The sequence below is a fragment of the Siniperca chuatsi genome, linkage group LG19 (genome assembly GCF_020085105.1).
Source record: "Siniperca chuatsi isolate FFG_IHB_CAS linkage group LG19, ASM2008510v1, whole genome shotgun sequence".
Taxonomy (NCBI): Eukaryota; Metazoa; Chordata; class Actinopteri; order Centrarchiformes; family Sinipercidae; genus Siniperca; species Siniperca chuatsi.
Window position 1 is genome coordinate 12,419,323 of NC_058060.1, and position 15,733 is coordinate 12,435,055.

The 15,733-nt window shown below is 38.6% G+C and overlaps 1 protein-coding gene across 6 annotated transcripts in view; it reads right to left on the reverse strand.

The window, feature by feature from the left end:
- Window positions 1-13,727, reverse strand: part of tpk1 (thiamin pyrophosphokinase 1) — a 69,397-nt gene extending 55,670 nt beyond the window's left edge. For 2 of the 6 annotated variants that reach the window (XM_044175561.1, XM_044175556.1), the window contains exons 1-3: window positions 13,591-13,727; window positions 11,190-11,280; window positions 6,427-6,501 (exon numbers count right to left, since the gene is read on the reverse strand). In XM_044175561.1, coding sequence (XP_044031496.1) covers window positions 6,427-6,501; window positions 11,190-11,232 — 118 coding nt within the window. In that variant the 5' untranslated portion in view covers window positions 11,233-11,280; window positions 13,591-13,727. Of the gene's footprint in view, window positions 1-6,426; window positions 6,502-11,189; window positions 11,281-12,492; window positions 12,500-13,352; window positions 13,562-13,590 lie in introns of those variants that run through there. The other 4 variants (XM_044175560.1, XM_044175559.1, XM_044175562.1 and 1 more) reach the window with 4 other exon arrangements.
- Window positions 13,728-15,733: the final 2,006 nt, after the last annotated feature.

Sequence of the window (15,733 nt, forward strand, 5' to 3'; positions counted from 1 at the left end):
TAACATAGAAGCATTAAATTGGTAACAAAACAACTGATTCTTTAGGAAGAAATTAGTACAGGAAAGTTATTAAAATTAAAACAGAACAGATCTGGGGTTGGAGTGTTGAGCCAATGACATCACATCGCTGCCCCCTGGACAGAAGACTACTAAAACAGAGAAAGCGATCTCTCTTGCCCTTTACTCTTTCCTGCACGTTTCTCCTCCGGCTCTGCAGTCCACGCTTCTTTTCAGAAACAACTGAATCCTGCCCACACAGAACATGAAGGACGACATCCAGCATTCTAACATGACAAAAGTTAGAAAAAAAGTCAAACTGTGAGTTTATCAAACTCTGAAAGCCATCACAACTACAGCACACCCAACCAAATGGGTGTGCAAATGGGTGTGATCCACCTTCTGAGACTGACTCAAGCGCACCGCAGGACCGACAATGCCAGAAGAAGCCAGAGCCCTTGGGAGCTTCACAAGAGGAATCACTGGTCGAACTGCGCATAGGACTCAGCATCCAAACATGCAGAGCTGCCCACACAGGAAAATCGACTGCGCCTCCTTCTTCCTTCCAGCGCAACTTGTCCCCTGGCTATCTGAAGCACCAGGTGAAAACATTACTTTTCCTGTGTTATGTTGTGGTTGATGCTCATAGGTTACTAAAAGGTAATTTAGCATTAGGTCAGGAATAGAATCTCCCTTCAACATAATCATGATATGGAATCGTAAAATAAAAAAAAAAAAGTGCTTCTCAAAACTTCTCTCAGTTGCTGAATGGTGCATAATATTATACTAACATTATACTATTATATTATTATACTTTTTATTTAATGTTATAATATTATACAAATACACTAATTTATACTAGTTACTCATCTAGATTGTGAATAGTCCTGGCTCTGGCTAAATCTACATCTGCAGTGGACAGATGTAGATTTAGCCAGAGCCAGGATGCCAGTGCCATTGTGCCAATATGTGCTCGTTCTAGCCAGTCTCCTCCTAAGAGCAACAAGTTCCCCTCATCTATTTTACATCTATTTTACTAAAGTTATTGTTATAAATATTGTTCAGTAATCTTGTTTACATAAAGTGTGGCATGGGTTGTGTGGGCAGTGCTGTTGTATTGTGTATCTGTCCCTGGTTCAAAAACTACTACTAAACTAACTACTAAAGTTCCACATTCCGCAAGCCACAATGCACCAATCACAGTGATGAGTGATCAGTGTTTTAAAAAAAGTGTGTCAATGTTTTAAAAGCAGTTTTCAATGTGTCAAATAAAAAAAAAAATCTGTTTCAATGTTTTTAAAAGCTTTGTCAATATTTTAAGGCCCTAGATTCTAGGGTCTTGCACTTCCATTGTCCTCCACTGGTTTTCACATCATAATTGCACACAAGGAGAAGGAGCAGAGACACACACACACAAACACGTGCAGTATAAATATGTACAGTATGTAATACATTTTTTGTTAATAAACTCTGTGTTACTTAAAAGATAGCGTAGAGCCCTGATAGGGTACCTGTTATCAGGGCGGTACATTGCAATGTCGGGAAAAAAAGAGTTTTTATAATTTGGGAAAAGTAGAGACAAACATTCCAGTCTCAACCAGATGTGTGATGTGTGAGAAAAAAACTACTATGCTGCACTACAGGTCAGATACCACGCTGACATTAGTCCGATAATCACCAGTTGGACACATTTTATCAAATACAGTCTGGTCCATTTGAGGTTTGTAATTTGTATCGACCAGCTGGACTTCAATGGGTTTCAAGGGATAAACCTGATTTGTTTTTGTTTTTTTACTTTTTCTGCTTTGCATGTCAGTTATATTGCAAATGGCAAACTTGTGAATTTGAGAAAGATAATCTCTCCATCTTCACTCCATCCACAGGCATTGAAGATACAATTATTGTCATTCTCCCACTGAAAACAACAAATTGCTGGCTGAAGGACACCAAAATTATGAATTCAACAGCCAAACCAACTCCATCTTCACTTTCTCTTCAGAGCATAAGAGTTTAACAAACAAACTCAATGGAAAATCACAAGAGACAGATGCCTTGTGAATCCTGACGGTGATATGACGTGAGCAGAGCGAGGAGAGCAGAAGCTGTCAGAGGAGATGACCTTGTAAATTAACTAGCCATAATAATCCCTCCCTGCAGGCTTCAGAACCAGCTCCCCTTGTCACTCACTCTGCTGTATGATAGATACATATGGTGGGCAGGAGATAACGCACTTCCACACACAGTACTAAACCTGTCATTTCAGTGCTTTTTAATCATCTATTTCGCTGCTGATTTTGATGCAGAAAAGATGCATGTACATGTTCATGCAGAAACACACATACACATTGGTGTGGGGTATATTCTATAGCCCAGTATTGATGACGTTAGTGGTGAGAATTAATGCCTGTCAGGTTGGGGCTTTAGCGCAGTATAGGAGAGGGCAAACGGTCATGGAGAGCGGTGAAAAGATTATTATCCTTATTATGATGCCTTAACGCCCACCCTTCATCTATCAGTCCACCTCTCCCCCTCCATCTGTCACCCTGTCTCCAGATCCACCCTGCTCTCTACACCTTGCCTGAAATTTGATTGATTTCCCACACAAACATCTCATTTTCTTTCTCTCCAGCTCCACTCTGTTACTCTTTATTCTTCTGCTCTATCCTTCTCTTTGTCATTCTAGGTGGCACAATTTCACCAACTTTTCCATTCTCTTTTCCTTTCTGTTGATAGTCTTACAAGAATTAGCTTTTTAGCTTTCTTTTGATCTCTGTCTATCAGTCCTCGCCTACAGCCTCTCTCCTTGAATTCTCCGTATACTTATTTACTCCATCTGACACGTGTGTTTAAATGCCAAAGCGCAGAAAGTGTGTATGTGCACGCCAACCCATTGCAGCCACATCACCCAACTGGCCTTAATTACAAGGCTAATACTCAACTGGCTGATGAGTGATGTTCATAAACTTCAACTTCAGCAAGCTGCTCCACATCAACAAATGATGAAAAGAGGCACTTGTAGCAAACACAGGGCGATTTTTTTGTCTTGTAGAGTGAGCTCCCTTCACTGATTGCTTTATTGATTTTCTTGTTTGTGTGGTTACACAGTGAGTAAGTGAAGGATCTGTAAGTAAGTAAATGAGTGACTGATGACTGAGTGAACAAGTGAGTGGGTGACTGACTAGATGAGCAAGTGGGTGACTGATGGACTAGATCAGTGAGAGTGAGATAAGCAGCTTGAACCCACTTCACAACATCACACTCGGCACCTGTAAATGAGTTTCCCTTTGATCAGTGTTGCGCTCCTCCAGCCTCCATCGCTCCTTTGCTCCCTGCTGCTCTACCTCTCCCACAGGTGAAGAGGGGGCCCAGGGGCAGCACATCAGAGGACCTGAGAGTGCCTGTGTGTATGTGTGTGTGTGTGTGTGTGTGCAGATGTTTGTGTCTGTAAGGGTGGAGACCTGACTACGAGGCCTTTAGGTGAACAACCATCTGGAGAGTGACACACACTCAGACACGCTCATGCGCACACTGACATCTGCTTATCTCATAAACAACATTAAAAATACATGGCATATCAAGTGAGGAACGATAAACTTGCTACAAGCGTGTTTACCACCACACTGTGAGAGATCTGAGATCTGCCATTCATGCACCATCATCATCCTGTCAAAACTTCTTCAAGTCCCATGTGCACTGCTGCCAAGAGCAAAACTGATCAAGAAAGCTTCCCAATTTCTGACATCCACACCACAGCACTGCTTACAGCACATAAAAAAAAACACCCAAAATGGCTGAAACTTTGATGATTTGATGCAATGCTTGCCTTATGATTCGTGTTCCTGTATTTCTGGCAAGTATTGAATGTAATAACAAAACATTAGTAAGACAATCAGCAAAAGGATATGCAATACCACAAAGCATTTATGTAAAATTGAATCTCTGGAGTATAACCACATCAGTTAAACTTTGCTAGTCTGGTCACAGTTTGGATGTTTGGATTGGATATTAAATCAAAAATATCAATCTCCAAACACTGTTGAGGGTCAGTTACAATCAACAGGGCATAAAGAATCTATTACAAATCTAATAACTCCCAATCTTGGTAGAAAACAGACAATTTCAGTTGAATATTGAAAAACTGTCTTTAATTTTGATGAAAAATTATAAATGGGTGTTCAGATACATTTTAAAATCATACAACTGCAATTTTCTGAAAAACAAGCAATGTGATGTTTGACAGTATTGTGCAGATCTACAAAAACTGGCCTTTACCTTTACTCTGAATGTACAGTGTAAGACTGATGAGATTTAGCATAAATGAACCCATTCCCTTTTCATTTAACAGGTATCAAAATCCTTTTGATGAATGTTTTATGTTTTTCTTTCTTTAAATTCTATATTTTCTATTCTTCTCACTTAATAGACTATCCAAAGAATATTTATCTTGGGGCAGTAGGCAACCTTTGGTGTGAAATCAGATGAGGAAATTGCTTTGTCTAATGCCATTACACATTTTCTAGAGGTCGTCTAGTACAAAGGCAAAAATCAAGAGCGTCTATCTAAACGTGTGACTGCTGTGCGATGGAAAGAGCTCAGGTGCCTCTTGGGTTTTTGTTAAGTTGATAAGAATATCAAAGCCGTGTTCATTAAAATTCAATCTGATGTTGTTTTAATCACAAGTTTGGCTTCAAAGTTACTTTGTTTACTAACCTTCTTCCCTGACTGCATAAATCTGTGGATTACATTTTTCATAAATTAGTGTGCTTACAGTTTTTTTTTCGTTGTTGTTTCATGGTTTCAGCGTCAAAAGAGAACCACTGATCCAGGCCACTTCTCTCCACTCAGCCCTTGATAAAACAACTACATGCCTAACAAATTCAGCAGTTTGGTTCAAGTTATTCTTGTTCAGTTAGGCTCTGTTTCTGATCAGTTCACCAGATTAAAAAAAAAAAAGTTGTAGGATACAGGTTGAGATGACACTGTCTGGTTTAAAGGCTCAAAGTCAGCTTTGCATATTTAACACATCACAGCCAAGTAGTACAACCGCTATGCATCAACGCATCTCATAAGCAACACCTCAGGGAGTCTGGAGCTCTACTTCCCTTTTCCTCTTTTAACGATGAGCCTTTTGTGCATGTTTTTGAGTTTTCTGAATTCTTGTTTGTCTTTTACTCTGATAAAGGGCCTTGGAGTATTCATAAAGCAGAAAGAAAATCTAATCAATCCAATTTTATATCCTCTAGTTACCAACTACGAAAAAGTGGTTGGAACTGAGGGGACTTCGTTGGTTCACAAACTAACAGCTAACTTGTGACCAGCAGGTTGCTGATGTGAAAGTGACTGAGCACAGTTCTTCCCATTTTCAACAATAATAATCAAAATACCCTTGGGCATGACCATTCAGTGAGCTTGTATTATACAAGTACTGTATGTTTGAATATGAATGTACAGCGTTAAGCAAGGGTTGTGTATCAATGAGAAAATATTTGTGGTGAGACACAACCCCATATCCTGCGCTAACCAGACCATGTTCCCTCACTGATGAAAGGCTACAAGATGCCTCACAGATGTAAGCAACAGCTCAGACTCAGTGCTGAGGGTGGATTTGTTGACTGAAACGCCCACATTCTGAAAGTAGGGGTCTTGGGCCCATTGGGTTTGTTAATATCAACCCTGTCACTCCCCTGCTGAGTGGAGTAGACACTCAATGCCACTGCCTGCGTTCACATTATTTACCAACCAATCATCTATAGTGATTGTATACATACTTGAATGAATCTGAGTGGATGTGCTTCCTTGTTACCTTGAGACCTTAAGATTGCTGTAAAAGTGCTTTCAATATTGTTAAGTTACAATATAGGTCTAATTCAATCACATACATTTCAGGTTTATCTGTAACATTGAATGACCCTGTTTCAGCTTGTCAAAGATGTTTAGTTATTGATGCTTTTGTCAGTAATTGAACTGAAATTTCAGATTCAAAAATCATTATGCCATGTAATCATGATGCAAAAAAAAGTCATTGTCTCAGGGGCAACAAAATCATGCCGCATATTTAGGCTTCAAATGAAATGGAAATGCATTTTGTATAATATTATCTTTGTTTTGATTTGTTCATTGTTCAGGTCATGCAGCCGCAGGAGTTAAAATAAAATAGACACCCTTGCAGAAAGGAAAATTATTTTCTGATAAATAATTATGTCATCTTTAACTTCATTAAAACACATCTCACAGGAAATGTGGGCAGAGGGCAGGTAGGGGGCATTTGCAATGACATGGCAGCAATTAAGATTTTGCACAGTGGAGGCTACAATGGCTAGACAGCCAGTCTGACAGAAAACAAACAGGGAAATACATGCTCAGTGCAAACCAGTGCAGTGATATAAAGGGGGCCTGTTTGATCTGTGTTGGGGATGTGTGAGAATATACTTTTACTCCAGAGGATGTGTAGGTAGTCCTTATCCACAGGCTGGTTCAGAATGATTAGACAGATCCTCTGTGTGCCTGCAGAAGAAGATATAAGGAGGGGTAAAACAGAATCATAAGCAATCAGATAGAGACACAGATAGACGATAGTGCATAATGGCCACATAGTAAAAACACAACACATCACTATTTGCACGTTTAAAAAATACCTTTTAAGTACAGATTTGAGGCTGTTGTTTGTGGCACTGAATGTGCCAAATAAAGAACAAAATTAAAACAATGGCCTGATAATGAAATCATTATCATGCTCCACACGGAGACAGGAAAATAAGAGGGAGGATTAAAAACACAAACCATTCCAAACGAGTGAGGATGCTGAATCTCGGTTTTGTGAAAGTTCAAAACGTTTTCCCACTCAATCCAATTAAACTGTGAGTGGTTTGTTTGCAACATCAGAATATAACAAAATCTAACCACAGTATAAACAATGTGTATGCAAATTATGCAACAATTTTCCTAAAATACAGTACCTTTACTGTCCTTGACCAGGGTCACAATTAATGTCAAAGTGCTTATTAGGAAAGGGAAATCTATGCACTTAGGCTCACACACATCTCATCAATGCTCATTTGAATACATTGACCTTGGTGACATGCCATCTGTAACTACATGACAACAAAGGAAAGCCCTTTCAAAACAGCCCAAATGAAAGTAACCTGTCATCCTATAGCTTCTGTCTTTCCTCTCAATGTATCTCCATGCTTCTTTGTCAAAGTCTCTGTCCCAGGGTGCATCATTTCACAAATCTATTTCCTCCCTCAACCCCCCATCCATCTTGCTTTTAGCTTTTCTTTTGCTCTGCTGCTAATGCAGATCCCCTGACAAATACTTTAGAATTGTCATTTTTCTATCTGCAGGAGATGAAAAAAAAAATAGAAAACTGCATTCACTGACAAAGTAAAAACAGAGCTGCTAGAAAAGCCTTAATGGACCAAAGACTAAAGCACAACCTCTCTTTCCCTCACCTTCACACTTAGCCATTTCGTTGCTTGCTCATTTATCTTTCACTCTCATGTCTGACCCTATGAATTATTTCTCATCCATTTTTTAAGTTGTTGCCTTTTGTAGCAAAGCCAAAATGCCATATGCAAGCCTAAGCAACACTCTTTGATTACAATATCCTCTTCCCTCTCTCCTAAACTGTATTTATGTAAATTCCAGAAAAAACTTGATTCTAGTATCGGAACTACACGACACGCCATATAAAGCTTGTATCTTTCCCAATACACCTTTCCTGATACACAGTGGGTGGCCAGAGAAAGCAACGGTGAGGAAGAAAGAATAAGAATATACTTTAGGTTTCATAAAATTTTCATGATATTCTCATTGCAAAATGTGCATCACCTTGAGTCCTAAAAAAACAACTTTTTTTGGATTTATACCCTCAAGTGTAAAGAGTGCTTTTTGGTTTGGCTGAGAAAGTGTGGAGAAAAAAAATTGTCCTTTGGGTTTGGGACTTTGTTGCAGCAGCAGGCTTGATGTTAAAAAGTTCACATCACTGGAAGGTCACTTCCAATGCGAAAGTCAACCCCAGCAGAGTATGGTAAAAGGAAGAGGAAGGAAAGAAAGGATGAAGAGGAGACACAAAGGAGGAGGAAAAGAAAGGAGGACACAAGGAGGGGTAGGTGGAAGAGAAAGAGGAGGAGTAGATTTGTCAGTCTTGTCTCTTAATTGGCTGGAGGTGTACAGAGAACAAAAGGCAAACTCAACCAGCCGTGACTTTTCAGATAACCCCTCAACACACAAACACTCACCTCCCCACACACACACACACACACGAGGAGGTGTGCGGCCTTTCGTGCACTCCGTTCAAAGAAATGTCACCTTGGGAATCTTTTAAAAGTGCCAGACAGAATAAATACGACAACACACACACACACATACACACACACACACAGACACAAAATCCAAGCACATAACTTAGCACATAGATATTCCAGAAATAGGCATTTATAATTAAAATGGTGAAATTTAAAAGGCTAACTGTGCACACTAGGGATTTTAAAATGCAGACATCCAGGGGCTGTTTTTATATTCTCCAACGTGAGTCTAGATAAGCATTTCCTGCAAGGAGGGAGTGTACTGTGCAGTTTGGAGAAAGCTTTTAAAAGTGTAGGATACAGGGAATCTCAAACACATATTTTGCCTTTGATGGCAAGTGACAGATTTATCAGCAAAATTATATCATCAGGAGGATGTGTGTGTACTCTGATCCGTAGCGTTTGGGGATTATTTGCACACCCTGTGAAATCTTTAGAATAAATCTTGGATTTGTACAGTGAGCAAACTCAAGAGTGCAGCCTGTAATGCTTAGCTAACGTGTTTGAGTAAACAGTTGTTTCAATGGATGCTTCAAAATTACTGATAGCATCCTATCAGAGGTGAGTGTCTCTTGACTGATGTTGGCCTTTGTGTGTTATTGATTTTTGAGCTGTACAAGCGTAGAAAATCAACACCACCTCATTCATGCTCTGCGCAAATCACAAACATGCGAGAATGTCAAGTATATACTAACATATGTACAAGTACAGAAGCACAATTACAGTGGCCTTTGTAGTCTAATAAGGATAAGGATTATTTGAAAACCTTCAACAACAGTCAGTGGATACAGAGAGGGAGAGAGACACAAAGGAGGCAAGAAAGAAGAGAGCAATGCACCATAATGAAACCTACACTATCATAAATATATGGTGCACAGTGCAGTACTGAAAAATGTCCATCACAAGTTCAAAAAGTTTTCAAATTGCTTGTTTTGTCTGACCAACAGTCAAAGACACAAAGATGATAACTGTATATGTATCAGCAAGGGTTGTGCATCATCAGAAATTATGACTAATTGACTAGAATATAAAACAGAGAGAAGTAGCAACATTGTTAATGTTTAGTATTTTATCCTTGATAAAACTAATCTATCTATCTAAACTAACCATCCTTACAACTAATCGATTATCAAAACCGTGGTGAACAGAGGCATGATGAACAAGGTTTGTACAGTAGGCCTGTTTAAAAGAAATTGTGGGTTTGTTTTTGTCAAATCAGTCATTTTAATTAAATCCTAATTATAATAGGTTACAATTTTTCATCAGTTATATGCTTCATCACCTTCATTTTTATCATTATATTTTTGAGAATTCCATGCTCATATTAAGTCACCTCAACACCTCAAAAAAATAGTTCTTGACATTGCACCTTGCATTCCTTGGTCCTTTTTCTTGTTTGGTGGTGTATTTTTCACATTCCACTCTGTGAATGGGCAGATATGGACAACAAGAGGTCAAGACAGGATATTTCATGTTCAACTAGAGCACAGCTCGATACAATATTCTTCAGCTATCCAAACAGTGTCAGGTTGAAGAAAGGGCTACACCAAATTACAACACTTCTGTGTAAAATAATTCCAGGAATGCAACACCGTAAAGTTACTGAGATGTATCAAAGAGTGGATTTTTCTAGGACTTCAATACCTCAAATTTATCTGTACTGTATGTTTTTAAACCAGGCTCATCTGCGATCGCTGTATGCCGCAAAATCCAAAAAGGATGAGAGAGGCAAAAGCTCTGACACTGCTGAGCTTTCTGGGGACATGACGTTTGTTTTTCACTCCACACCACAATTTAATTTGGGCCAACAGAGTGTATCTCTTGCTACTCAACTAATGGCAGCCCCCTTTATTATAATGTACAAGCTTGTACGGCAGGAATATTTTTCATGTAAGTCATAAAATTTGCTCTTTATAAAATAGATGTCAAAAACTAAATGGAAATAGCAAATGTAACTGTATCTGTAATACAAAACAGACATAAGAGATGGAGGGAACTACATGTGCCTGGTGTCTCCTCTACAGGCCAAACTGTTGTACGATCCCCTTGACCTTTACAGCTCTGGGTAAAACCTGCCCTTAGGCTCATATCAGCTTTCCTTTCTCCACACTCACCCACACCACCAGGGAGCTCACAAAACCTTGACCCAAGAGCAGTTGCTAAAGGCAGCTATAACCAGCTTCCTCCTCAGGTCTGTAGGACAGTATGCGCTGACTATCTGGAGAGTTGGGTTTTTTTTAAGCGCATCAACAGATACAGAACATATTTGAGGAAATTAGTCTTGTTACAAAAATGTACCTACATACAATTGGAAAAGACAGAATAAATGTACTACAGTGGGCTTCTTTTTTGTCAAATGTCAGACTGAACTTTGTTTTCCAGTGTTGTGTTTGAACAAAGTGAATTCATGTGATGACAGGGATTTTATTCAGGAGCAAGATTACTTATTTTTAGAAATATTTCAATAATCAAGATGCCTCTTCAAAGTTTGTTGTTCTCGAACAGCTAACAGTACAACAAGCAAACACATCAAGCCCTCTTTCAGTAAAGATTCATTATGTATGCAGCCTAACAAAAAAGACACAAGGAAGTGCATCTCGTACATTGTTGTCATGAAGGTGCCATTGATTTGTTTTTGAGTTTTAATTCCCCCAAGACTGTTTGTGTGTCAGAGCAAGTGGGAGAAGCAAAGAGAGGAAGACAAGTGTGACAGTGATGTGAGTGTGTGTTTTGATCAAACACATACAGATCGTCTGTGTTTGGGTTCACACACAGATGTGGCTTGTGGGTGAACATACCATATGTGTCTCTGCATGGACCTGCATATTTGATTGATTGTGTGCATGTGTGTTTGCGCCAAGTGAATATGTGTTTGAAAGGCAGTACCTGAGGGCAGCAGGCAGTCCAAAGGCGTCAACTCTTCATCCATGGCCAGAATCCACAGGAGCCCGTCTTCAATCAGCCGACTCACCTGGAACTGAGGACAGGAGGACAGACACTGTTGATACTCTTCTTGCTTTTATCTTTTTCTGTTTCCTCGTTTTTGTTCTTTTGTTTTAAATCGATCAAAGAAAGTCATGTCATATTGCAACATGTCTCTCCTCCCAGTTTGTCACCAGCCTCTGGCCTAATTATTCCCCTTAAAACAAGCAGGCTGAATACAAACACTAACATGCACACGTGAGCACATTCAGCACAATGACACTAAGGCTGGAACCCTGGTAACTCAAGACACAATACTGAGACTAGGGCTGCAACTAAACAAAAAATTATATATTTTCGTTATTGATTAATATGCCGATTATTTTCTTGATTAATCGTTTGGTCTATAAAATGTATGTAAATGAAAATAAAAATAGTGAAAAATAACCATCACATTTTATGACTTAAATGATAAATCGATTATCAAAATAGTTGCAGACTGACTGTCTTTTGATTGACTTATGATTAATCTACTGATCATTGCAGCTCTAACTGACACAGGACATCGCCCATTATAATGATAATATCACCACACAGGCATGTCAGGACAGTCGTCACACTATCTGCTGAAACAGAACCCGTAAGGCAGCCAAATTTGTTTAATAAATAATTAGAGCTGAAACAATTAGTCGATAGTAAGTTGACAGAAAATTAATCTGCAAGTATTTTGATTGATGATGAAATAGTCTCATTAATCTATCACTGATCACAGTCATTTCTCAGGTAAAAAAACAAATATTTCCTGGCTCCATCTCTCTTTCCTGGCTCCAGGAGGGAGAGAAACATTATTTAATATTATAGAAAAATAAATAATTATCAATTAACCAAGAAAATTATTGGCAGATTATTCAATATGAAAATAATCATAATTAGCTGCAGCCCTACAAAAAATTTTGGTAATTAATTTAGTTAATCATATAAGCATTCACTGCATAGAGCATGAATATTTTGTAACACAGGCAAGGCAGCAACAAATGTCAAAATATAACAGTTTCACAATTAAAACAAAGGATACACATAGTCACTCTTTGTATCATTCTCTGCAGACTAAGTTTAACAGTAAACTTGAGGTTCCAAATTACTACATGAAATATCTGAAATAATCTGTAAACAACCTTTTAACATTTGAGAAAAATCAAGTAAATCACATGAACAACAAAAGTATAAAGCAAATAGCATGCACCTTGCAAACACTCCCCTTGCTCACCTTTCAGCTTTACAATCCAGCCAGAAGAACAGGGCAAATGGTGAATAAGAAAGCACTGTGTAGATGCTGCTCACAATAACTCAACCTCAGCTCCTTATACCTCCCCTCAGTAATGATCAATAACAATCCTCCCTCCTACCCATACACGTAGCCAACCAAGTTGACATTTTACAAGTTAAAAAACAGGACCGTGTCAATTATTAACTTAAGTTCATGTAATACTACATAGACTACATTCATTTGGCAAATGAAATGAACTTTAGCTGCCATAAAGTGGAATTATGTAATCCTTATATTGCCCACACATCTTATCTGAAAAGTGATGTACTTTTCCACAAACCCTGCTCAAAATGAATAAGTGGAATTAAAAAGTAAAACCCTCTTAACTGGTTTTCTAAATATCTTTCATTTAAAGCAAAAACTGTCCCTAGTCCCAAATGAATGTGAATTCGTAAATACCATGTATTATTTATTTATAATTTACTTTCATATTTATCCCCATTTTATAATAAAAGCAGTCAATCACTAACATTATCTGCTATGGGTGTCAATAGTGCTTTCACATAGTGTAAGTAAGTAAAAGTAAAACGTAAAGTATACACAAGTGTATGTTTTATTGCAACAATAACAGCCCACATCAATCATCCACACAACCACTGTTGTTTTGCCTTCAGTTGCAGAAATATCGCCTCACTTGCTGAACGCAGCAGCTTGTAATGCATTACCTCACTGGTAAAACAAAAACCTCGCTAAACTGAATCATCTCAAGCTCCTTTAACGGTAGCCGACCCTGTTGAACTTTTCGTGACATTAGGCATTAGGCAACACTTCCTTTGAGAAATGGACTTAGACATTCTTACCAGCGGCTTTTCATTCAGTTTCTCAATACTTTCTAAACACTTAATACCGGAGCTGTGTGAAATGTACGGCGAGACAGTGGAGCAATGAACCAGGCTGCTTCCCGTTGTTCACAGATAAAACCGTATTATTCTGACAAAAGCAACACACGTGCCGACACTGTGTTTCACTACTAAGAAACCGATATCACACGTTAAAGTTGGCACTGCTACGCGTTGTAAATATTCAATAAAAACTTACAGAATTAAGCGATTTCCGCCATTGACGTTGTAAACAGTCAAAGAGAGCGCGTGGAGCTCACAGCTGGATCGAAGAGTGGCGGGAAGTTGTTACGGGGACACCTACCGGCCAAAAGTGGAAACACGTTTTCTTTTCCACATTGCTCTCCAGCACGGAATCTTAAAGCCAGTCCCAGAGGTTTTTTAAAGAGACTCTAGGGTTCTCCAGCAAATTGAGAAATAGTTTAATTTCACTCTAAGGTTCATTCAGTGGAAATTATTCCAATAAGGGAATAACTATTTCAATCACTATTTTGACTCTTCACAGTAACTATCATTATGTGCCCCATTACAACACGATACTGAACAGATGTCCAATTTAATATCAAATCAACAAAACAACAGCTAAATTCTTCCAGTACAGGGAGTAAAATAAATCTTATACAACAGGGTCTGTTGGCTTAATGTGGTTATATTGGGGGGGGGATATGTGAATCTTAAAATCTTTAAAATGTCAAGAACCCCTAAAACAGATCTGCATTAACACCACTGACCCGTACATGATGAGACTTTTATTGAAGGAGACTATTTTAATGTTTAATTCTAATTCCGTTTAATGGAGCATTAACAGTCACACAATTAGATGCTTCATTGATCCCCCTCCACTAGGAGATCTACCAGGTCTCAGTGTCTTGCTTAAAGAATGTACAGAAAGGTGGATGAACCAGGATCTTCCCAACTATCCCTGCCACTCTGCTGTCTAAAGGTGGGATGATAAAAACAGGGGAGAGATTAAAAACTGACACCAAAACAGTCATGCATTTCGTTAATATCATCTGACGGGCTGAGGAGTCCCTGAAAACCAGGGCTGCAGGTATGAGGAGGTCACGTCCTCTGTATTTTAGCCCGGGAGGTATTACATTCATATGGTAGGTATTGTATAGATTCCACTACTTTTAAACATAACATTAATAATGTTAATGTTAAACATTAACATATTACATTTTACTACTTTTTGTGATATTTAAATAGAATTTTCATGATGGTGAGTTTTGCTGTTTGGGCCAAATTTGTGTCCTATTTGTGTATTTCTCAGTACTGAGGTCAACCCTGCTGCAAACATCTGAATAACCGCTGAAGATTTCTGGGCTACAGATGTTATCTGATGTAAAATATCAAACATAAACCAAAGTTGAAATTATCTGATTCTTTTTACATTTCTTTCTTTATGTGAATATAGCCAAAGACCGTGGTTGCTGCTGGTCATTCACACACTGGAGCAATAATGTAGTTAATCAACTAATTAATTAATGAATAGATTGAATCATATGATATGTAGGACATGAATGAAAGAAATGTCAATGGCAAAGACAAAAAAAAAGACAAGAACAAAAAATGACTGGTAATGAGATGAAACGAGTGTTTTTTTGGGGGGATAATCTAATGGTCCACAATCAATAATTTATAGCACGCACACACACACACCCTCTCCCTCATTTCACACATGCAAACAACACTCAGCTAGACTTACACACAGGCGCACCAAAAATGCAGGCACAAAAGTCACACATACTGCACAAACGTGCACAAGCAAAACAGACACTAGTAAACAAACATCATGAGCACACACATAGACTGATGGTTTATGCTTCAGATATCTTCAGACAGCAGTAGAAGCAGTGTAAAGTGAGAAACCAAATCTCTCTCAAGGTGAATCCACTCCGGAGGCTTGTTAAAACAAACGTTCTCTCATCAATCAGTCTCCCAGACAGACTGCACATGGGAGGAAATCATACACACACTCAACACACCTTTTTGCACAGGTATGTATAGGCTAGACACAAGCGCGCACACACATGTTATGCTCAGATGCATGGGAAGTCATTCATTCTGTGGGCATGCATTATAAATACATCTATGAATAAATTCCAGGCTGAGTGCATTCTTCATTGGCAGGGATTTTTTTACAAGGCCACACACCACCTGAATGTTTGATCAGATCTCTCTCTTCTCTAACTAGCTAACTTTCTTTATCCATCAATCTTTTTGATATTTACCCTTTTCCTTTCTTCTTCTTTTTGCACCTTTCTCTCTTTTTAACAACACCGTCTTTCTCTCACTCTGCCATCATGTACAGGTCCAGCTCTCTTCCCCTCACTTCTTCT